Source organism: Natrix helvetica, assembly GCF_964273705.1.
Source record: "Natrix helvetica genome assembly, chromosome: 1".
Classification (NCBI taxonomy): Eukaryota; Metazoa; Chordata; class Lepidosauria; order Squamata; family Natricidae; genus Natrix; species Natrix helvetica.
This window is the reverse complement of record NC_138548.1, coordinates 246349642-246372937: the sequence shown is the minus strand read 5'-3', so window position 1 is coordinate 246372937 and position 23296 is coordinate 246349642. Positions and strand designations below refer to the sequence as shown.

Genomic DNA, 23296 nt, shown 5'->3' with positions numbered 1-23296 from the left:
CCCTCCAGAGATCATCCACCAACGCGACCAAGGCCGTCTCTGTGCTGTGCCCGGGTCGGAAGCCGGACTGGCGCGGTTCTAGATAATCAGATTCCACCAGGTGACGTGGGAACTGTTGAGCCACCACACTCTCTACAACCTTCGTTAAAAAGGGAAGGTTGGAGACGGGACGGTAATTAGCTAGCTCAGTTGGGTCCAGCGAAGGCTTCTTGAGCAAGGGCCTCACAACCGCCTCTTTCAAGACGGCTGGCAGGAACCCCTCACTCAATGAAGTGTTCACTAGTCCCAGTAGCCAGCCTTGTGTGACCTCCCAGGATGCCAGTACAAGCCAGGAGGGACACGGGTCCAATAAACATGTGGTGGCTCGCAGTCGCCCACGCAGCCTGTCCAAATCCTCGGTGGCAACAGAGTCAAACTCCTCCCAGAATGGTCTCTCAAGACTCGCCCTGGACGTCCCCTCTGGAACACTGAGGGGGACCCATTCCCTCCGGATTTGAGCGATTTTATCCTGCAGGTATTTCCCAAATTCCTCTGCCCTGCCCTGCAAAGGGGCTTCCCGCGGCCTCTGTGACAAGAGGGAGCAGGTCACCCGAAACAGGGCGGCAGGGCTGTTCTCTGCGGACGCAATAAGAGTGGCGCAATGTCGACGTTTGGCCACTCTTAATGCCACAAGGTAAGTCCTTAAGTAGGTTCTTACCTGTGTTCGGTCAAATTCGGAACGGGAGGATCTCCATCTGCTCTCTAGGTGTCTCTTGTGGCGTTTCATCGCCCTTAGCTCCTCATTAAACCAAGGAGCCAGGGCGGTTCGTTGCCACCGGAGAGGCCGCAGAGGCGCAACCCGGTCTAAGGCCCCAGCGGCCACACTATTCCATGCGGCTACCAGGTCTTCCATCCGGGAGAGGGCCAGGTCTACAGGAAGTGGCCCAAGCTCCGTCTGGAACCTATCCGGTTCCATCAGGCGCCTGGGGCGGAACCATCTAGGACAATCTGGTTCCACCTCCCCGCGGAGGGGGGTAGCGCCTGGGAAATCGAGCCGGAGAAGGGAGTGATCTGACCATGACAGGGGCATAATGACTAGGTCCCCTACTCCTAGATCACTCATCCACTGGTCGGATACAAAAACGAGATCCAGTGTGTGGCCTCCCTCGTGCGTGGGGCCCTGAATTAATTGAGTCAGGTCCATGGCTGTCATGGAAGCCATGAACTCCCGAACCACCTCGGATGCTTCTCCCTTCAATAACAGGTTGAAGTCCCCCATAACTAGAAGTTTGGGGGTCTCAACCGTCATCTCTGCGATCCGCTCGAGGAGTTCAGGCAGGGCCGCTGATATATAGCGAGGAGCCAAGTATATAATCAGCAGGCCCAGCTGTCTCCCTGGGCCCCATCTCACGCCCAGAGACTCACACCCGGATATCTGCGGCACAGTGAACTCTCTCGGTTCCAGATTCTCCCGTATAATTACCGCTACCCCACCACCCCTACCCTGGGCCCATGGCTGGTGGAACACTCGGTAGCCTGGTGGGCACATTTCCACGAGGGGTAAACCTCCCTCGTGGCCCAACCATGTCTCCGTTATTCCTGCGAGGTCTGGCTCCCCCTCTAAAATCAGATCGTTAATGGGGGGGCTTGTTGACAATGGACCTCGCATTACACAACATCAGCCTCAGGCCCTGGCTCTGTAGATCCTGGCCACCTAGAATGCGGGGGTTGGTACAAATGACCGGGCGCGTCCAACACCCACGGTCTCCCAACCGACTGCAAGTTCTTCGTCTGTCCTCGCACCCACCCCTCCCTACGACCGTTGGTATAAGAAAGCCCTCTATTGGAATGTTATTTTCTCTCCTTCCCCCCACTCCGCTCACTTCCCTCCTGACCACACCTGTTTGCCTGGCTCTAACCACACTCCTGGCCTGTATAACCCTCCCCCCCACCCTGGAGCCCCCTAAAACATTTAAAAAACATTTAATTAAAAAACCCCTAATTCCCCGCTTCCTCCACCTCTCTGGGTTAATGAACCCGTCATCAAGGTGGGCCCTGGAAAGGGCAGGGGGCCATACCTGCGAGAGGGGGGACTCTCGCAGCTGTAACAGGTCTGACCTCAAATAAACAGCAATCTTCTGACTGCAACAGGGCCAAGCTCGTAACAGAGTGTTGTAATGCTGGCATAAGTTAGCAAGTTAAAAGTCAGGGTTCCATATGAAAGAGGGAAAACGGATGGCCATAGTCCACATCCTAGATGGAAACCAGTCCGCAGTCTGTAGATAGGAGCTGGAAAGCAGTTCGTAAAAGGCGATAGGGGAGAGATCCCAGTTGGAGTGAGTAAGAGGAGGGGGCAGATTGACAGCGAAGGGCAGGGTAAAGAAGGGTAAAGAAGTCCGAAAAGCTCAGGCGTAAACCCTCACCCTCAACCTCTCATCTCCATGGCTCGTCTCCGTTCCAGCCAGCCTCAAATCTTCCCGCTGCTCTACCAGCGGCCTCCGGCGCCTCGGGCCTCGCTCCACCCTCTCGCGGCTCTCGTACGGCCCTCGCCGGCTTCCCATTGATCTCAAGGCTCACCACGGCCGGGAAAATGGCGTTCGGTGTTTCTCAGCGCCATGCCGTTGCTGTCGCCGCTCGGGTCGCTGGGTCAGGCGCCGTCGCCGCTTGGGTCGCTTGGGTCGTCCTCGCTGTTCCCTTAGCCATTTCTCCGCCGCTCCGCCGCTCCAGCTACCGCTCAGACCATCCCTCCGCTGCTCGGGCCTTTGCTTCTAGCTCCATCTCCGGACGGTGCGTTCTCCTCTTTCCTCTTTCCCCCTGGCTGTCTGACCACCCTGGAGGACCAACTTGATCCTAAAAAGAGCCAGGGTGGTTGCTAACTAAATTCCCGGCCCTCGGGATGGCAAAGAGGGCCGGCAGCATCCCTGCCCCGTTGAAGAGCCCCCATAGTCAAAGGGAGCTCAGAGGCAGACCGCCATTCCCCTAGGAAGCTCCTCCTCCATTTTCAGTCAGTATGTCAAGTGAATCATGTAAGTCTAGCAAGGGTGACTCTAGACAATTATGGTTTATTGAATAAAACATGCTTAATAAATCTGGTTTAAGTGTGATGTCTGAATCCAGCTATATACCTGAGTGAATAGAATATGAAAATAAATCATAGCTGATGTGCCCTGTTGTTAGTTGCAAAGTCGTGTCCAACCCATCGCGACCCCATGGACAATGTTCCTCCAGGCTTCCTGTCCTCTACCATTATCTGGAGCCCATTTAAGCTGACGCCTACTGCTTCGATGACTCCATCCAGCCACCTTATTCTCTGTTGTCCCTTTCTTCTTTTGCCCTTAATGTTTCCCAGCATTAGGCTCTTCTCCAGTGAGTCCTTCCTTCTCATTAGATGGTCCAAGTATTTGAGTTTCATCGTCAAGATCTGGCCTTCTAAAGAGCAGTCAGGGTTGATCTCCTCTAGGACTGACCGATTTGATCTCCTGGCAGTCCAAGAGACTCGCAGGAGTCTTCTCCAGCACCATAGTTCAAATTGATATGTCTAGTTCATGACAAATGAAACAACAGGCATTGAAAGTCCTTAAAGAAAAGTCTGCCTCTAAACATTCAGATACATTTCTGGAAACCAGCCTGACCTTTAAAAGAACACACAATTGGTTTTGTTTTAAATTGACACCTTCCATTTGATAGGCACAGAGTGAAATTAAGGCTTTATCATTTCAGATTGGAAGTGAACATCACATAGAGAATAATCCTGAGTTGGCAGAGCACGGTTAGTTGATTTAACATCCAATCCATTTACATTTACTAATTTAATTATCAACATGATTATCAACATGAATAGTTTCTGTGATAGCTTTAAAGACTTCCCAATCTAGCAGCACAAAGATTAAAAAGGGGGAACATTCAATGCAGCTTTACTCTGATTTTGTTTGTGAATTAATTCCACTCCTACATGCTGCTAACATAATTACAGTTCAGTTTGGAAATGAAAAGTTTGACCAGTTCTATTCTGTCTAGAATAAAGCATAACTATGGATGTATTTAGTCAACCTAGCTAGAAACAAATACCTTTAGGCCCAATGGGCTTATTCATAGCTAAATAATTATAGCGTTTCACTTTTAACAAATACTGAAACTGAATAAAGTGTAATCTCTGGCTGGGTTCAGATGTCACGCTAAGCCAAATGGGATTTATTTGAAGCAACTGTGTATTCTGTAATAAATCATAGCAAAACATAAGGAGTCTTAACTAGGACTACTATATAGAGCTGCAAAAATCTAGATTGCCACAAGATGGTAGCAAAGAGATTTAGAAAACTCAATTCTTTCTGCCATTTAGTGGTTGCTTGTATTTTTGCAGTCCATTTATGCTAGTTTAGCATAATAGATAAATCCACTGACATAGATATGTACTTGTCACACTATTCTATGCTCTATGTAATGCTTCAACAGCAGCATTATGCAGAACACAAAAAGGGTTGGAAAAACTAGTCAAAGAAATTAATAGTATGAGATAAAGGGGGGAAATAGATAAAACTATTTTACATCAATACCTTTCAATATATTTTTCCATATCTTTTGGTCCTTGAAAATAATCTTTGGGTCTAAACGCTGCTTCACACATTGCTTTTTTTCTTTAAATTTATCTTTTTCAAATTCTCATTAATTTCCCCACGGCACTTCCCTTTCCTCTCAATCTTTAACTCTTCATATAATTGTTGCACAGTCTCTTCCACCCTCTTCGTGATCAAGCCATCTCAAAGTATTTATTTCATGCTGATCTCTTACTTTTGTATTTATTTAAATTTCATTTATAATCATTCAGCACACATTCATTTTTTGTTTTGTTTTGAGAAACCCAACTCTAATTTCCAATGTAACAAGCTGGCAGAAGATTACTCTTATATACAGATATTTTTGCTTTCTTTTTTTTTTCAGTAAGCATTCCTTTTGCACAATAGGAACTTTACCAATTCCTTCTTTCAGTAGTTCCATGTCCTAAAATTTCTCTGTCCAATTTCTTACTTTTATTAAATATATTGCAAAGACATAAACACTTATTTACTTGCTCTAGTTTTATTATGCCATTTGTAATTTTAAAATGACTAAAGATCTGAACAGAATCATAAGCGAAAAGGCATTTTTTTTTCAAATAGCCTCTTTCCAAGTTGTCTAGGGCAGCGATGGCGAACCTTTTTTGGCTCACGTGCCACAAGTGGGGGGAGTGCAGGGGGGTTGTGTGCGGGTGTGCCGCACCCATAATGCAATGCGCGACACCCCCCCAATGTGCATGTGCGCACAACGCGCGACACCCCCATTTTTACATGCTTTTTTCACCCTCCCCAGGCTCCAGAGGCTTTATAGGAGCCTGGGGAGGGCGAAAAGAGCCTCCCCCCCCTGGAGGCCCTCCGGAGGATTCAGGGACCGTCCGGAGGCTTCCCTGAAGCCTTCGGAATGCTTAGAACGACCCTCCGAGCAAACCGGAAGTGACTTCCGGGTTGCTCGGAGGGTCGTTTTAAGTGCTCCGAAGGCGTCAGGGAAGCCTCCGGATGGTCCCTGAAGCCTCCGGGGGGGCGGGGAAGGCTCTTTTCGCCCTCCCCAGGCTCCCATAAAGCCTCTGGAGCCTTGGGAAGGTGAAAAATAGCTTTTAAAAAGGTGAACTCAGCTGGTCAGCGCCGCATGCGCACTGGCCAGCTGACAGGACAGCGCCTCGCGTGCCCTGACAAATGGCTCCACGTGCCACTTCTGGCACACGTGCCATAGGTTCGCCATCACTGGTCTAGGGCCTTGTGAGTTATAGCTGGCATTTTGAATGCTGGTCTGAAACAGGACAAAATTTGATTACCTTATTACAAGACAGTAGTAATTAAAGGTAGTCAAAGGCTTCTTATCAGTAACTTTATCTCAACATTCCAAATACTTTTCAAAGGCAATTTGTCCACAAACTGTGTGTTACTGAAAGCCAAGCGGTTGTAATTGTGTACTAAAATGGCTAGCACTTCAGGGACAGCCTAGCTGAGGCAGGAACTTTAATTATATAAATACATTCCTCTGCTATGGAAATGCTCGAGTGCCGAAATGTACTCAATTCCTGGATCTGATTTTTCAGAGAGTATACAATCCTATTTGATAAGAGGCCAAATCCTTTTGCCTGAACAACAGCAACTGCTGCTAAAGCAGAGAGGCTAATTTTACGATTGCTCAAGTGGACATTCATAGAACTCCCTTGAGGATCATATTGTTTAACACCACAAGGTCAAGGTTTTTGGGGCAAGGCCAACACCCGGGGACAGTGCCCTATCCTGAGCATGAACCCTCACATATAAAGAACACACAAGGAGGACTTCAGGGAACTGGACTGTGGGGAAATGAAGGCAAATGCAGTATTTCTTTCTCGAGTACATAATCTATTGCCACAGAATATATCAGCAATCAATTCATATGTTAAAAGAGGATTATGTAGCATCGAATAAAGCTATCGATGTCAGCTATTCCTTCACGAAGGAATCAGAGGAGGAAAAAAAGCATACAGTTTCTCAACCTCATATGTTTCTCAACCTTAGCCATTTTAAGAGGTGTGGACTTCAACTCCCAGAATTCCCTAGCCAGTGATGCTTGGCACCTGGCATGTATTTATGATGTTGCACTGTCCTGGGGTCATGTGATCAATATTTGTAACTTTCCCAGCTGGCTTCTGACAAGCAAAGTCAATGGGGAAAGCCAGATTTGTTTAATGGCCAAATGTTTCACGACTGAGGCAAGAAAGGTGATAAAATGGGGCAAAAGTCATTTAACAACTATCTTGCGTAACAATGGTAATTTTGTGCTCCATTGAGGTCTTACGTTGAGGATTACATGCAATTTAAATTAGTGCTAAAAAGATCAGCAGTTATTTGGTGAAGCCAAGGTGTGTTTAGCCTGCAGTGTTGCCACAATATTGCTGCAACAAGAGTGTCAAGGTGGTTTGGGAAGCCGATTGCTTTGCTACTTATGCATATAATGAAGCAATGACCTAACAGCCACTTTAAAATGCAAAATCTCTGCCAACTTTTTATTCCTATCAATTTTGATGGGAAATGTAGTTATAACCAGCTTAACATTGGCAACTATTATACTCAGCCTGCATCTATCACCTATATCAATTGTTAATTTGGTGCCCAATGAAAACAAGTATATGCACAAATCACCTTAAAATGTCAGCTGAAATCCAAGTTTAATCATACAAGATATTTGTGGTTTGCAACACAAAACAGACTGTTTTTAAATAAAAGTCTTCAATTTTCCCAGCTACTTAATTAAACAGAAAACTGACAGTGTCAGGGCACCAAACTGTGGTACATTTTTCATTATTCCTATGGAAGTTATAAATATTCATAATTCTGCAGATCAAAGACCACCATATGAAATGCGATGTGGCAACTATGTGATATATTTTAAAAAGAGAGTTTACGTAGCCTTGCTTTATTTTTCCATGGATGGCTTATCTAATGGACATTTTAGGAAGTTATTTTTGGCTTCAAGGCCTGAAATAGCTTTTCAAAAAAGGCATAGTCTGGAAACAAGAATAGTTCTGAGATGGGACAATATACTCATCCTTCAATGTATGAGTCTTCCCCAAACTGGGGTGCCTCAGAAATCTTCAACTACAACTCCCTGAAACATGGCTGTAAAGGAATAATTGGAACTGCAATCTCATAACCTGCATAGGGCATCAAGCATGTAAAGGTTGATATAACATGATTGCCAGGTGATTTGTTGTGTTATTTTATATATTTAATTTAAAAACAGAGATGTGGGTTTTTTTTAAAAAAAAAACATAATACCTATAAAGGACAGGTGATCACTGAAGCTATACAATTAAAGCTTTCATATAAAGTTTTGAGCTTGACGCCAAAATGCCCACTACATTGTTACAGGAAGTCCTTAACCTACAATCATTTGTTTAGCGACTATTCAAAGTTACAATAGCATAGATAAAAGTTACATTTGGCTGTCACAGCATCCCCACGATTCTTCCTGATGTGCACTGAACTGTTAGAAGAATTTGCAGGAAGGAAATGGGGGAGAGAAGTAAGGAAAGAGCAGAAATCCATTTGTGTGGTGACAAAATTCACAAATAAATGAATTCTGATATAACATTAAGCCAAGACCTTAAACTACAGATAGTCCTTGACTTATGACAATTGAGCCCAACATTTCTGTTGCTAAGTGAGACATTTATTAAGTGAGATTTGCCCCATTTTTCAACCTTCCTTGCCATAGTTATTAAGTTATTAAAACACTGCAGTTGTTAAGTTAGTAACATGATTGTTAAATGAATCTGGCTTTACTTATCAGAAGATCATAAAAGGGGATCACATGACACCGAGACACTGCAACCATCATAAATACGAACCAGATGTCAAGCTTGATCTTGTGATCATGGGGATGCTGCAATGGTTGTTAAGTGTGAAAATGGTTCAGTGCCGTTGTAACTTTGAATGGTCACTAAATGAATTCTTGTATGTTGAGGACTACCTGTATTATGATTTGCTGACCAAGCAATAGTGTTCAGGTTTACAAATAAAGTTAAGCAAAAACAGATTTCAATATGCTTGAGCATTCTGTACAAAGCAGAACGTAGAGACTACAGCGCTAAATTAGTTAACTTGAAAATAAAATGACAGTTCTTAACGGAACCCAGGTAAACATGCATAAGATCAGACTGGACATTTCTATGGATCTAATGCAACTTACTTTTGGCAAGTTTCATACAATTCTAACTACAATGGTAATGGTACCCTGATACTCAACTGCTTTGAAACTCATCTAATTTGATACTCAATACATTTTGATGTGAAAATTTTGTCCCAGTACTCATCGTTTGTTTGGTACTCAACAGACAAGCTAGAACTTGTCGGTGTCAACTGCCTTGTGACTCACTATATTATTCCTTATGGGAAAAATCTGTTTGGTGCTCATTGTTTTTGGTACTCATCACGTTTCCTGGAACTAATTAACAATGAGTACCATGATTAACAGTGCTAAGCTTCTGTCCACAGAAAAGGTTGACCAGGTTCTCCATGTGATGAGCTAAGGGGAAACTTGCTAAATAGTAAACTGTTTCTGTATTTTTCAAGTTTTCATATGGAGATCGGAGCCAACAGACATCTCATTAAAATCATGAAGAATTCACTGAAATCGCAGAAATTATAGAATCATAACGTTCAAAGAAGCCATTTGTCTGGTCAAAGCCAAACTGCTACTAATTGAAGGAATCCAAACTGAAGATGGTTATCTAGTTCCACTTGAATACATCCAGTGAAAGTGAGTTCACCACTTTTCTAGGTAACTGGATCCACTTCTGAACAGTATTTATTGTTAGGAGTAACATTTAACATTCAATCAGATTTGCCTTTCTCGAACTTAAATCCATTATTCCACATCTGGCACTTTGAATTAGGTTATAACCTTTTATCCGTGACATCCTTTCAAGTATTTGAAGAGAGCTATCTGTCCTCTCCAATCTTCTCTTCTCAAGGCTAAAGTTGCTCAGCCAACTTAATCTTTTTTCACAAGCCTTTTTTTCTAGTCCTCTAGACTTTCTCATGGCTGTTCTCTGAATTTGTTTCAGTTCATCTGAATCCTTACAATGAAGTGCTCAGAAGTGACTACAGTAATCCAGATAGGATCTAAACAAAGCAGATCTATGTTTTTTAGTCAGCTTCAAGGGACTTTCAAACAAAAAACTCTTGGCACAGTTATATAAAATACAGCTGTTTGTCTTTTGAATAGATTCTCGGAAACATTTTTTGTCTTTGTACATTTACATTAAATGTAGTCTAAGAGATGTAGGTTTCTTATCTGGACATATTTAGCTAAGCTAGGAACACTGGGAAAAAAGTACAAATTGTATGCAAAGTCATGACAGAGTATTATGTTGCACCAGACAAAATGTAACTATACTCTGGAAAATTACATACTTCCAACTCAAGTTTTTTTCTTTATTCCCAATTGTTGACCCCTACTCCCTATCACTGGGTTCACCATAGCTTATTAGATGTCTGGCAAAGGACATGTCTTCTTTTTTGTCCTCATGTTTTCAGTTTGGGAGTCTTAAAATCAAATACTCACTTGCTTTTTGAATGTCTTGGTTTTGCTTTAAATTGGGCTGTTTCATAGCAGCATAAATTATACTGCTTATAAATTATCTGTTCTTTCTTTCCTTGTTCATTTGACAGATTTGACAGCCTACATTTACTCCCTCCTGTCAAATCTATGATTATAGTAGTGTGTAAGTCCTATCATTCCTCATACATTTCTATAGTAAATCTGAAATGTAAGAAAGCACATCACCATTGATTCTATATTATTGCTAGCATTTTATTGAGAATAAAAAAAAGTGTTGGAAAATATTGCAATTCACCAACTAGACTTTCTGAGCAGTAAAAAGTAATTTCATATTTATGTAGACCAGGGGTGAAATTGCTATAATTTTGAACACGAGATCCCCAAAAAGTTGAACATTCAGTGTGTCCTCCTCTCTCCCATGTGTTTTCCTTTCCTTGTCCACCTTTGCCTGTTCAGACATCTGGGAACCCTAGGTTAAGCCATAGTTTAATACTGTATATCATAATTGACCACATATATACACATCATAACTGCTAGGCTAGTTTATAGTTCGATGCATTGCGGGAATCTAATAAACATTTATTAAATCGTTATGGTTTAGCCCCATTTGTAAACCCAGCTTATGCACATCGAAATATCCAAACGTTACTAAACCTACGCTTTATATTACTTTCGTTGAGTGAAGGATACGCGACCGAGTTTAACACCACTACTAACAGAGCACATCCTGCGTTTTGTTTCGTAGACTCTCGATTTCCGGATTGGTCAATAAGGTCTTACAGCAATCGACGTGATAGGCATTTGACTCGATCGCGGGGGCGTGGCAAAAAGAAGTTTTCCGGCGACGGGTGGGCGGATCTATGTTAATGATATATACTTCGCCTTCCGTGATTGGCTCCCTTGCCTTCTGATGAAAGCCGGGTAAAGTGGCGGGGTAAGCGCTGTGGTTTGACGCTGTCACGCCGCTCTCACGATGAGCCGTAGCGGGGGGATCCTCGGCTGCGGCCGGCGTCTTTCTGCGCTCGGGGTCTTGCCGCCCAAGGGTCCTCTAGCTGGTGAGCGATCTCTCGTTTTTCTGCAGGTTGTGAATGGAGCTGGGGGGATTGTAGAGAGATCTGGCAGTCCAGGAACAAGCGAGAGGCGGGGAGACTTAAGAACAGTGAGATTCAAAGGGGGCGGAGGAGCTCGGGCTATGGAACGATAGAAAGAGATCGAGGGACCCATCATCCCCTCTCCTTGTCTTTGCAAAAAAAAAAAATATTAAGAAAAGATAATTACGGTGGAAGGAAAGGGGTGGTGGTGGTGGAAGAGTCTGGTTTTGGGGAAGACTGCCCGGATGAATTGCGCCGGGTCACCCGTTCCCTCTAGAAAAGCACTTCTGGGACTGGTTGCATTTATAGTCCAGTTTATTTGAAGATCAACTCGAGGAAGTTGATGCAAATCGGGGAAAAAAAGATAAATGGGAAGGCCCAAACTAGCGTTTTAGGTGATAAGGGGAGAGACGGCCCAATGCAAGTGCCTAAGATAACGATGATGAGCCCTTGATGAGACAGGCTGCAGCATCTGCACTAGGAGGTTTTATAGCAGTGGTCACCAACCAATGGTCCGTGGACCAGTGGTGATCCACGAGAAACTTTTGATGGCCGGCATTACAATTATTTGCATTTTTATATTGCACTAAATACTATTTATCTTTTTTAAAAAATTCATATTAGTGGTCCGTGGGATTTAAAATTATGAATTTAGTCATCTCTGAGGTCCGAAAGATTGGTGACCCCTGTCTTATAGTATGGTGCTCCCATGAAAAGAAAAGGACTCTACTTGTAGGCCTTTATATGTACATTTTCATTTGAGCATTAAAGTTTGTAAATCAAGAGACTGAGAACAGGGCATGGTGTTGCTGCTGTGTCTTTGCACTTATGCATTTTTGCAATGTCATTTTTTAAAGCAGAGTGCTTAATTGCACATTGAAATACGCAGCCAGCTCTTCAGAGGCTCTGTATTATAATGCCTTTTTCATAATGCTGGCATTGTTGTCCTGGGCCAGGTTTAGTATTGCCACAGTTGTGTAATGCTGCTGAGGGGTATCCATGACGTTTTCTGCAAAAGTATAATGAAAACAACTGTTGCACATATATATGTTAGTTTATGAACTGCTGGTTAATTTAATAAAATATAGATATAGGTACACATTCCATTAAAATAAGAGAAGGAAAATTCTAATGTTGGGTTTAGATCAATTTGGCTGTCAAAGTTCTGGTGGGAGTCATTTGCACATGATCTTGGTTGACATCAGATCAGGTTAAGAAAGAGCATGAGAATGTGACCACTGAGAATTGGTTTGTTTCCAGGCACAATGTAAAGTGGTGGTTATGATCTCCAAAGCCATGGATAAGTTTGTATGAGAATGTTCAAAGGTCACATACTTGTGTTAGACTCTGTCAAAAGTTCTGGGGCCCTTTTCTCTGTATTACCTTCTATAGGAAGTACATTTGGGGAATGTGTAAGAAGTAAGGACTTTGGTGGCTGCACTCAGTCTGTGTATATCCTTGCTACGGAATAACATACAGGTAACCCTCGAATTAGAGGGACGCGGTGGCCAGTGGCTAGGACACTGAGCTTGTCAATCAGAAAGGTTGGCAGTTCAGTGGTTCAAATCCCTAGCACCGCATAACAAAGTGAGCTCCTGTTACTTGTCCCTTCTAGTTAGCTTCTGCCAACCTAGCAGTTCGAAAGCATGCAAAAATGCAAGTAGAAAAAATAGAAGCCACCTTTAGTGGGAAGGTAACAGTGTTCCATGTGCCTTTGGTGTTTAGTCATGCTGGCCACATGACTATGAAGACATCTTTGCACAGCGCTGGCTCTTCGGCTTTGAAACGGAGATGAGCACCACCCCTTAGTGTCAGGAACGACTAGCACATATGTGCGAGGGAAATCTTTACCTTTACCTTAACCCTCGAATTATGACCACAATCAATTGAGCCCAACTTTTTTGTTGCTACAGTTGTTAAGTGAATCACTTCAGTCATTAAGTTGGTATCATGGTTGATAACTCAATCTGGCTTCCCCATTGACATTGCTGGTCAGAAGGTCACAAAAGGAGATTGTATGACCCGACAACACTGCAACCGTCGTAAATATAATTGTCAAGCATCTGAATTTTGATCTTGTGACCATGGGGGATGCTGCAATGTTTATAAGTGTGAAAAATTATCATAGGTCATAGGTCCCCTTCAGTGTCGCTGTAATTTCGAACAGTTACTAAACAAACTGTTGTAAATCAAGGACTAGCCTGATCTCTCCTGATCTCCTGTTAGCAAGCAAAGACTGATTAATGTAGCAGTAAGAATGCCAGGTATATAAAGGTTGATATCCCCCACTTGATTCACTCCTGCCAGTATTTAGCTATTTGGATGCTTGCCATCTGGTTCATATTTATGACGGTTGCAGTGTCCCAGGGTCACGTGATCACCTTTTGCAACCTTCTGACAAGCAGTCAATGGGGAAGCCAGATTCACTTAGCAACCATGTTACTAATTTAATAACTGCCGTGATTCACTTAGCAAATGTGGCAAGAAAAGTCATAAAATGGGGCAAAACTCAACAAATTTCTCACTTAGCAACATAAATTCTGGGTTCAATTCTGATTGTAAGTCGAGGACTACCTGTATTTAACCCTTTCTCTTCTGAAACAATTAATTCTCCTGGGAATTATAGCAGTTGTTATGCAAACTCTCTGAAGAAAACTAATACTTGTCCTGTTATTTCCAACATGTTGACCCAATGGGCATACCGTATTTTTTGGAGTATCAGACGCACCAAGGTTTTGGAGAGGCATTTTTTTAAAGTAGGTAGGTAGATAGAGGGATAGAGAGGGAGAGAAAGAGAGAGAAATACAGTAGGTAGGTAGGGAGAGAGAGAGAGTAGTTAGGTAGGTAGGTAGATAAAGCGTGCGAGAGAGAGAGAGAGAGAGAGAGAAATACAGTAGGTAGGGGGAGAGAAAGAATGTAGGTAGGTATGTAGGTAGAGGGATAGAGAGAGAAATAGAAAGAGATAAATACAGTAGATAGGTAGGGAGAGAGAGAGAGTAGGTAGGTTTGTAGGTAGAGGGAGAGAGAGAGAGAAATACAGTAGATAGGTAGGGAGAGATAGAAATAGAGAAGAAATACAATAGGTAGGAAGAGAGAGAGTACGTAGGTTGGTACGTAGAGGAGGAGAGAGAGAGAGAGAAATACAGTAGGAAGGGAGGGAGAGAGAGAGTAGGTAGGTAGGTAGATGTTTCCAGGTGTATTTATCCATGTGCTGGAGAAGGAAATCGCTGACAATCTGGAGCACCTAAGACTTTGTTTCTGCTGGGAGAGCATTTTGATCAATGTAATTCTCATCAATCAGTTAAAGAGCTTTTCAAAAGAGGGGAAAAAACTTTTTGCACTCTGCAAACCTCCCCAAAACGGCCCGTTTTTCACGAAAACAGACCTGTATTTTTTTCAAATAAAAGGCATGACTAGCCTTGGGGGGGGGGGGACTTGCAGAGTGCTCCTGGGGGGCGGGAGGGGCACAAACGAGCAAAAAACGAACCGTTTTTTGTCAAATAAATTGCATGCATAGCTTTATGGAGGCTTATAGAGTGCTGCTGCCCCCCCCCCCAAATGGCCAATTGTTTGCTCATTTCTGCCCTCCCCAGCCCCCAGGAACTCTCTGAAAGCTTTCTTAAGGGCATGCACAGCTTTTTTGGTGAAGGGCTGTGGCTTCGGGAGGCAAAAAAATGTTGTATTTGGTGTATAAGACGCACCCAGATTTTCAGCCTCTTTTTTGAGGAAAAAAGGTGCGTCTTATACGGGTAATTTCTCCAGGATAGTCTGTCAGTAACGCTTTCTTTGGGTTCTTTTAAATTCCTGCTTGTGAGTTCACTGACTGTATCTAGTCATCTTATCTTCCCTCAACCTTCCATTTTCAGAAGTATTGGGAGTCTTCTCCATTGACTTTAGTAATGCCTTTACATTGTGTGTCTAAAGTAGTTAAACTTGATCTACATTTTAGTGCTTCAGGCAAGCAGTTTGGGGTTTACTTTGTCTGCTGTCGAATCAGGGGTGAGCTGCTCTGGGTTCGCCTAGGTTCGGGCAATTCTCTAGCAAAGATTCTGCGCGGTTCGGTGAACCCCCAAATCCCACTCCTGGCTGGATACGCCCACTCCTCCCTCCCCTCCCAGGAGCCTCCACGTGGCCCATTTTGGATGCCAGGTAAGTGCAGGGCCCGCATGGAGGTTCAGGGAGGGCGAAAAGTGGGCCTCCCGGAGGCTTTGGAAGGCCAGAAATGAGCCCATTTCCGGCCTCCAGGGAATCTCTGGAGCCCCGGGGGGAGGCCATTTTTGCCCTTCCGGAGGCTCAAAGAAAGCCTCTGGAGCCGGGGGGCGGGGCAAAAATACCCTCCTGCCATGGTGCAGGAGGCTGACTAGGCCACGCCACCATGGCCACGCCCACCCAGCAACTGGGCAGAGAACCCGTTGCTACAATTTTTAAAGCCCACCCCTGTGTGGAATAATATGTTCTTCTGGCGGCCCAGGTTTTTCTCAACATTTTTCTCCCTCCAGCATAAAGGTGAATGAAAGATCTGAAAGGATTTAAGCTCAAGTAAAAAGTAAATGTGTGAAATACTCTTTCCTCTCATCAATTTCCTGATATCCAGAGACAGAGAACGAATGATAGAAGCAGTATTTATAAGATTCTTTTTTAGCAGCATACTTGGACATTTCTTTGCATGTTATAGTGCAAAAATAAAAATCAATAAATGTCAAGGTTGTTGCACTGGGGGGGAAAAAAGACTGCCATGTCTAGGCCTTCACATCCCTGATTAACTCTCTGATCTCTGGCCTCTGGCCTTTATTTATTTATTTTTGCTGTAATGAATGAAAGATTTTACACCAGCAATAGTGTTAGTGTTAAAATACAGCATAAGGAATGAGGTTATGAATGAATTTACTGTCATAGATAAGTACATTGTCAAGGAATCTGCAGTGCAATGGATAATGTAAACACCAGAGACCCTAAAGTCATGCAATGATGCAAAATGGTAAGATCATTCAGATGGATTTCAAAACAATTAAGTGGCAATTGTTGTTCCAAGGTTGTACTAACCCTTTATTTGAATGTGTAGATAGCATTTTTAAAGATCTTAGTTCGTATATTTTAATTTATATTTTATAATTCACAGCTTTCATAAGGATTTATAACTAACACCAGCTGAATCTTTATCTTATCTTTCTATCTGTTTCTTATCTTCTTCATTTCTTGCTTATCATAAAAAATATAAATGCATCTCAAAAGTCAAACCAATATCTAAATATTACATGATGGGAGAAGAATAGCAGAGTGGAATGGTTTCTCATTTACTTGTTGCAGAAGGTGTTCCAAGACTGTATTGGCAAGAGCTAAAGGTAAAGCAAAAGCTAACATTATTGTATAAGACGTGATCTTTAGAAAAATCAAAGATCGTTCTTCACAGACAAATCTAATGAATTGATCTCTGTTAGGTCACAGATTGGAAATCACTGAGCAACAATTGAGCAGCAATTGCCAGAAAACAGCTGCATGGGCGCCCTATGGTGGTCTATGTTACATTGCTGTTCCACCAGTTTGCTTCCAGATTCAATTCAAGGTGGTGTTATAATCTTTAAGGCCCTTTCTCAAGTGCCAGGGAAATCAGGAGATTCAGCCAGTTCAAGTGAACATAACAATTTATTGCAAGCTTAAGCTTTCTATAGGAATCTGAGCCAAATCATACAAAATCATGTCTGGTGCATTGTGTTATTAAGCAGACCAAAGCAGGGGTTAAATTCGACCGGATCGGGCAAACTGGTAGGGATTATTTGAATCGGTTTGCCAAACTGGTAAAAATCACCCCTAGTTGGCCCCGCCTACACCCACCCGGTCTCCACTCACCCCTTCCAGCCACTTGGTTGCCCCTTCCAGCCGCTCGCTGCCTGCAAGCTTGTACTGTGTTACTTTTTTCAGTTCAAGAAACAGAGAGAATTGGGATCATCAGCTGTCTGGGTTGGAACTGAATTTGAAGGCAGTGGGCCATAGTTGTAAATGTATCTTCTTCGTGGCTCACTCTTTTCTCTTTTCTGGTAGATTATTCCAGCAGCTTCCAGACTGAACCTGGAGGACTACAGGCAGTCCTTAACTTAACAACCACGATAGAGCCCAAAATTTTTGCTGCTAAGCAAGATAGTTGTTAAGTGAGTTTTGCCCCATTTTACGACCTTTCTTGCCGCAGTTGTTAAGCGAATCACTGCAGTTGTTAAGTTAGTAACAGAGTTGTTAAGTGAATCTGGCTCCTCCATTAACTTTGCTTGTCAAAAGGTCACAAAAGATTGTGCAATGAGGACAGCTCAACCGTCATAAATATGAACTAATTGCCAAGCATCCAAATTTTGATTGTGGGGATGCTGCAATGGTCATGTAAGTGTGAAAAATTGTCACAAGTTATTTTTTTCAATGCTGTTGTAACTTCGGAGGGTCAGTAAACAAATGTTTGTAAATCAAGGATGACCTGTACGTAATTTCTTCTTTTTCTCTGCTCTCAGGCGTCAAGCGGCTTCTTTCCACAGCCGAGTTCAAACCTCGAATATGTATTGTAGGCAGTGGACCAGCTGGATTCTACACAGCACAGCATCTCCTGAAGGTAATGGGCACATTTATAAGGACAAACACATGGGTTCTTATCCCCCTGCTAGTTTATGGCCATTGAGAGCCTGCAATTAGTTTTGGAAGACAGAGTTCCCTTAACGTAGGAGTAGGCAATTTTTGGCTTCCATCACTCCTGTCGTTACAGAAGTGGCAAAGAATTCTCAGAGATACATTCCACTTTGCCTATTTATGTCTTTTTGTGTGCTTTAATGAATTTAAACATGACTGGTGATTCGTGAATTGTGCCACAATCAATCATTAACATAACAAAAAAACCTGGTTCCAAGGCTGAATAATGAGAGCAACCTCTTATTTAAATTTGGATGGCCCCTTCCTAAAGCCTTGAAGACCTGGTTCTTCTCTACGCTTTGGGCCAAGATATTGGATGAGCCCATCTTGCAATGAGATGAGAGCATGAAATATTATTGTGCTTTGGGTTAATTGCATTTATTGTTTTTAGTCTTGCTGATTCTTTTTTGTTCTCTTAAAGCAGTGTTGTCAAACACGGTTTCATTGAGGGACAGATCAACATTGTAGTTGTCCGCCGGGGAGGGACATGGCCAGGGTGGTTGCGGCTGACTGGGCATGGCCCACAGAGCATGGCCAGCTGGATGTTGCTCGCGTGCCTGTGGGGGCCAAGTAAAGCTGGGGAGGTTATCCAGAGGTCTCTAGCAGGTGGGACGGTGGATGGGAGACTCGACCTGTGGGATGAGATGAGGCGAGGCGGGGGGGGGGCAGGCGGGCTGCAGCCAGAAACTGTCAGCCACTGCCCTTTGTGCTCACAGGCCGATGGTTTCGTGGAGCGGGCCTGAGGCAGCTCCACAGATCTAAGGCTGGCTTGGATCGCTGCCACCAGGTTGCAGTTCAGCGCCCCGTGGGCTAGTCCTTTGCTGTTTCTCGGGTGGTCCTGTGGGCCAGATCTAACCATCTCACAGGCTGGATCTGACCCACAGGCCTTGAGATTGACACCTCAGTTTTAATGTAAACCCTTTGCAAGTTGCTCAGAATGGCAACTGTGAGTTGGGTGGCCACAGAAACAACATGAATGAATGAAATGAATGAATCTCTATTTCCAGGAACCAGTGTGCCCCAGAGAGCTAGGGTTTGATAAAGGAAATAAAAATAAAGTTTTTTCTCTTGATGATCAACATTAGTGTGGCAGATTTCCAGGGAATATCAGAGATGTAGACTAAAGTGGGAAATTGAAAAAAGACGGGTGTGGCAAAGCACTTCTGCACTATGGCAATTTTTAATTTGGGTGCCTGCATAAAGGACCTTGGTGAGAATAGAATGCCTTTGCACCCTGATCCCATCTGACCTTGGATCTGCCTGTTTTTATCCCAGAAAAGCATAATTTGGGTGCACATCCTTTTAAAATGAAGAACAAATACATCCCATCTCCACTTGGACTGATTAATGATACTCTTATGTTGTTGCCTGCTAACAATGCTGGACAGGCTTATAAGAACAATAATGGAGAATTATTAACCATGGCAAATATAACATAGCATAAAAAATATTGTGGCAGAGAATAAAGTTAGTGCAGCGGAATATTTCAAGCAGCACAAAGAAATATTTTAAACAAGTTTTAACCCTGACATTCAAGACCTGACATTCTAAAGAAAAGGGTAGAGATTTTAAAAGAGGCACCCTCTGACACCAGAAAAAAAAAACACAGCAGGCCAAGGCAAGTTGCCAATTGGTTGGACTATGCTATTGAAAAAGTCCTTTCCAAAACAGTCCATTCACTGCCCCTTGTGCAGAGATACTGTATTAATTTTTTTTCTTTTCTTTCTTTTTTAACAATTTACTTAACTTTGTTGTGATTATTAACCAGCACAAAATAAATACCCAATTACCCACAGTCTCCTCCCCCCTCGTAATAAAGAGAAGAAAAAATTAAGAAGAAACTTCCCCCTTTATCTTACCACTGTCTCTTAAAATAGAACTAAATGCTTCTTCATTCCATACCTCACCCCGCTTTCTATAAACTCATCTCTAAATCTTCAATCCCCTTATTAATCAGCAAAAATCCAGTAAAGGCTAACAGAAATAACAACTTTAATACAATGTCTCTATTTCCATTTACACAAATTCCCTCTGGTCCCTCTCTTCAAATAATAAAAATCCAATTCCAATTAAGTTTTTAAAATTAATATATTTGTATCCCGCCTTTGTTATTTTTATAAGTATCTCAAGGTGGCAAACATTTCCAACACACCTACTTCCTCTATTTTCATCACAACAACATCACTATGAGGTGGATTGGTCTAAGACAGGGGTGTCCAAACTTGGGAACTTTAAGACTTGTGGACTTCAACTCCCAGAATTCCCCAGCCAGGCTGGCTGGGGAATTCTGGGAGTTGAAGTCCACAAGTCTTAAAGTTCCCAAGTTTGGACACCCCTGGTCTAAGAGAATGACTGGCACCAAATTACCCAGCTTTTCTAGCCTGTTGTTACACGGAATAGCTTTACAATTTAATCCATTGCATCCAATTAAACATTGCCAAAAATATCTATCACTATCTATTGTATTTTTCAGAGTATAAGGCACACTTTTTCCCCTCCTAAAAGAGGCTGAAAATTTGGGTGCGTCTTTCCCTCTGAATGTAGCCCTGCCTACTCGCCGGGCCCTACCCTTCGGCCTCCATGCATACTCTTCCTGACTGCAGAGATTGCCACCAATGGCTTGTGTTTTTGGGCTCCGCGCATTGCATTTTCAGCCTCCAAATGCTTGAGGCGCAGTGCCCAAAATGGCTACCCAGAACAGCTGCTGCCTTCTCTTATCCCTTCCCCACTTTGCCTGCTTTAGTCACTGGAGCTCCCTCTGAGGATCAGCTGTGCTTTTGAAGCTGTTTTTCAGCCCAAACACGAGCTAAGCGATCTTCCATGCTTTGCCTGCTTTTCTAATTGCTTCCCCCTCCGACAATCAGCTGTGCTTTAGAACACAGCCCCCATCATCCCCAACCTCAAAACCAGCGAGCGAACTAATGTGCTGAAGCTGACCAGGCTAAGGACTAGCCAGATGAATATCTGGTAGGCAGAATTATCTCCCCCCCCCCCCCCCATTTTCCTCCTCAAAAACTAAAGTGCATCTTATACTCCGGTGCATCTTATACTCCGAAAAATATGGTAATTCCAGTTTTTAAAAAACCACTCTCTTGATCATATACCACACATAGCCAATATTTTAACTATAGTCAAATAAACCAATTTTGTATTTTTTCTTCTTTCTGCAAGAAATCTTTACATCCCACAAATAATATTTTAATATCTCCTGTCTGGTCTCTTTGTCTCTTCTCTCAAAATTCTTGTCATCTTTATCAAAGTTCTTTTGTAGTTGTAGTGAAGTCCTATAGCTCCAGTAAATCCTTTATAGTCCATTGAAAAACTCACAACATTCTTTAGTTTATTATTTGTATATCTTTTTAAAAATTTTGAGTTCATGATTCAATTCTATTTGTAAAACCAGCTCACTTTTGTTAGTTGAAATCTTATTTCACTTTATTATTTAAATTTTAAAATCCACCTTAAAAATCTGTTTTTATTTTATTCAGCAGGGCTTGTTCCTCTTCAAGAATAGCTTTTGATTCCATTATCAAGTTAAAGAGCTTGAGACCCTCTTGTAACCAGGTGCTAAACTTTTCCTTTAAAATAGTCATCGGTGGTCTCTAATGTCCATACTTCAAAGTCTTGTTATCAGTTTGTAAGCAAACATTTTTCCACACCAGAGAGGATCCTTTTAATTAACCACAAAGTGTTTATTTAATTCAGATTCACCTGATCCCTTAATCCAGAGTTCCCCAACCTTTTCAGCCTTGTGGATGGACGGATGGCGGCGGCAGAGGATGGTTCCCTGTGTGTGGTGGGCAAGCACGCATGCTCAGTTCCATTTGCACAAGTGGCTGGCATAGACACCTTGTTACTTGTGCAAGTGGAGCACACACGTGCTTGCCTGCTACTCCCGCAAGTGGGGATAGGCACTTGTCCGCCACTTCCAACACACAATAGATTTAAAAGCTGAGTTGAATTGGGTTGGCATCAACTGGTAGTCAGCAGAAGTAGCCTGCAGTACTGCATAGGGTCATAATCCGAGGACTAAACAATTGTGCAGATCATGCCCTTCGGGTTTGTGTGATGGCAGAGGTCCAAGTTTCAGATGTGTTGAAAAATAACACTCCAGGCTTAATTCTGGCTTGGAAGTTTATGTTCCTTCCCGTGAGACTGAGGGGATTGAAAGAGAAGGATGGTGACCAAATAGAGTAGAGCCAAAGGCTTAGAGAAGCTGCACCATGGATCTGAAGCCAAGAAGCACAGTTTAATAGAGATAGATCAGAAGAATAGTGGGAGGTTTAAGTTAAGCTTGATGTATACAAGAAAGAAGTTCAGTCACAGGTTCTGACACAGGTGAGATTGGAACACAGGTTGAAATGCTATGTTGTCTCCAGCCTGATTCTGTTTTACAAAGTCTACTTACCATGCCTACTTCCTACTTCAGCCAGTACTTTTCATAATTCTGATGCTTAGGAAAGCCTGGTGCTGCAGCGTTAACAGTCCTCCTTCTGCTATTCAAAGTACTCAACTACCAATGTGCTGTTTGGGGTTCAGAGGCTACAGATCAGAGACTGGATCCGCAAAGTCTGGAAGGGTTGCAAGGGGTAGATCTCTTTGTTTCCTCCATGTGTATTCTCGGGCCAGTGGCTATGCAAGCTAGAATTTACAGCTCTGGTGCATTTGGAGAGAGCCAGATTGTGAAGAAAAAGGACTGAAAGAGAAAAGGAAAGAAGAAGCCGGTGTCTGAAGGATGCAGGGTTTAAACCAGTGATGGGACCCTGCTGGCTAACAACCAGTTTGGTGATCATGCGCAGAGTTTTAAGAAAACTTACCTTCCACATTACTGCTGGGGAGTAACACAGCTGAGGTGCGGCAATTCGCTCTGCCGTGTGAATCAGCTAGAAGATACAGTCAAGGACGGGTGGGCCCACCTGATCGTTGGACCGAACCGGTTTGCTCCCAGCTGATCGTCCGAGCTACCGGTTCACCCAAACTGGTCCAAAACGGTAGAATACCACCCCTGGTTTAAACATTTGTTTCGATAGAGGTGAAGAACAATTTGGTCTCCTTTCAGGGAGTAAAATATCTTGGGAATTGTAATTGGTATCAGAGAGAGAGAGTAAACAAAGCTGCTTCAATGGAATTCCCCTCAAGAATGATTCTGTGAAAAGTTAATATTAATGAAAGTTAATATTATTGGCAGGAAAACATTCTTCTTATATTTACCAAAGGAAGGTGGTGTTGTTAAATTAGGATCGATTCCCCTCCCCTCTCTTATCTTTTTGAATTTCAAAGCTCGACCTTGGTTTTACCAGGGAAGATGCTGTTGCTGACTGTGGAGAGTCCTGACAGATAATCCTGAAAGAAACAGGCTGATACCAGGAAGGAAATGGATGTTGTGGCTCTTCTCCAACTTTCAAGGACATCATGTTCTTTGCTCGGGGGTGGGGGGAGAAACCCAACAT

At 43.1% G+C, this 23296-nt stretch overlaps 1 protein-coding gene across 1 annotated transcript in view; it reads left to right on the top strand.

Annotated features, from left to right (window-relative positions):
- The first annotated feature begins 11014 nt into the window (after positions 1-11014).
- FDXR (ferredoxin reductase) overlaps positions 11015-23296 on the top strand; it is a 42071-nt gene continuing 29789 nt past the window's right edge. The window contains exons 1-2 of the mRNA XM_081969370.1: positions 11015-11144; positions 17675-17772. Coding sequence (XP_081825496.1) covers positions 11063-11144; positions 17675-17772 — 180 coding nt within the window. The 5' untranslated portion in view covers positions 11015-11062. The remainder of the gene's footprint in view (positions 11145-17674; positions 17773-23296) is intronic.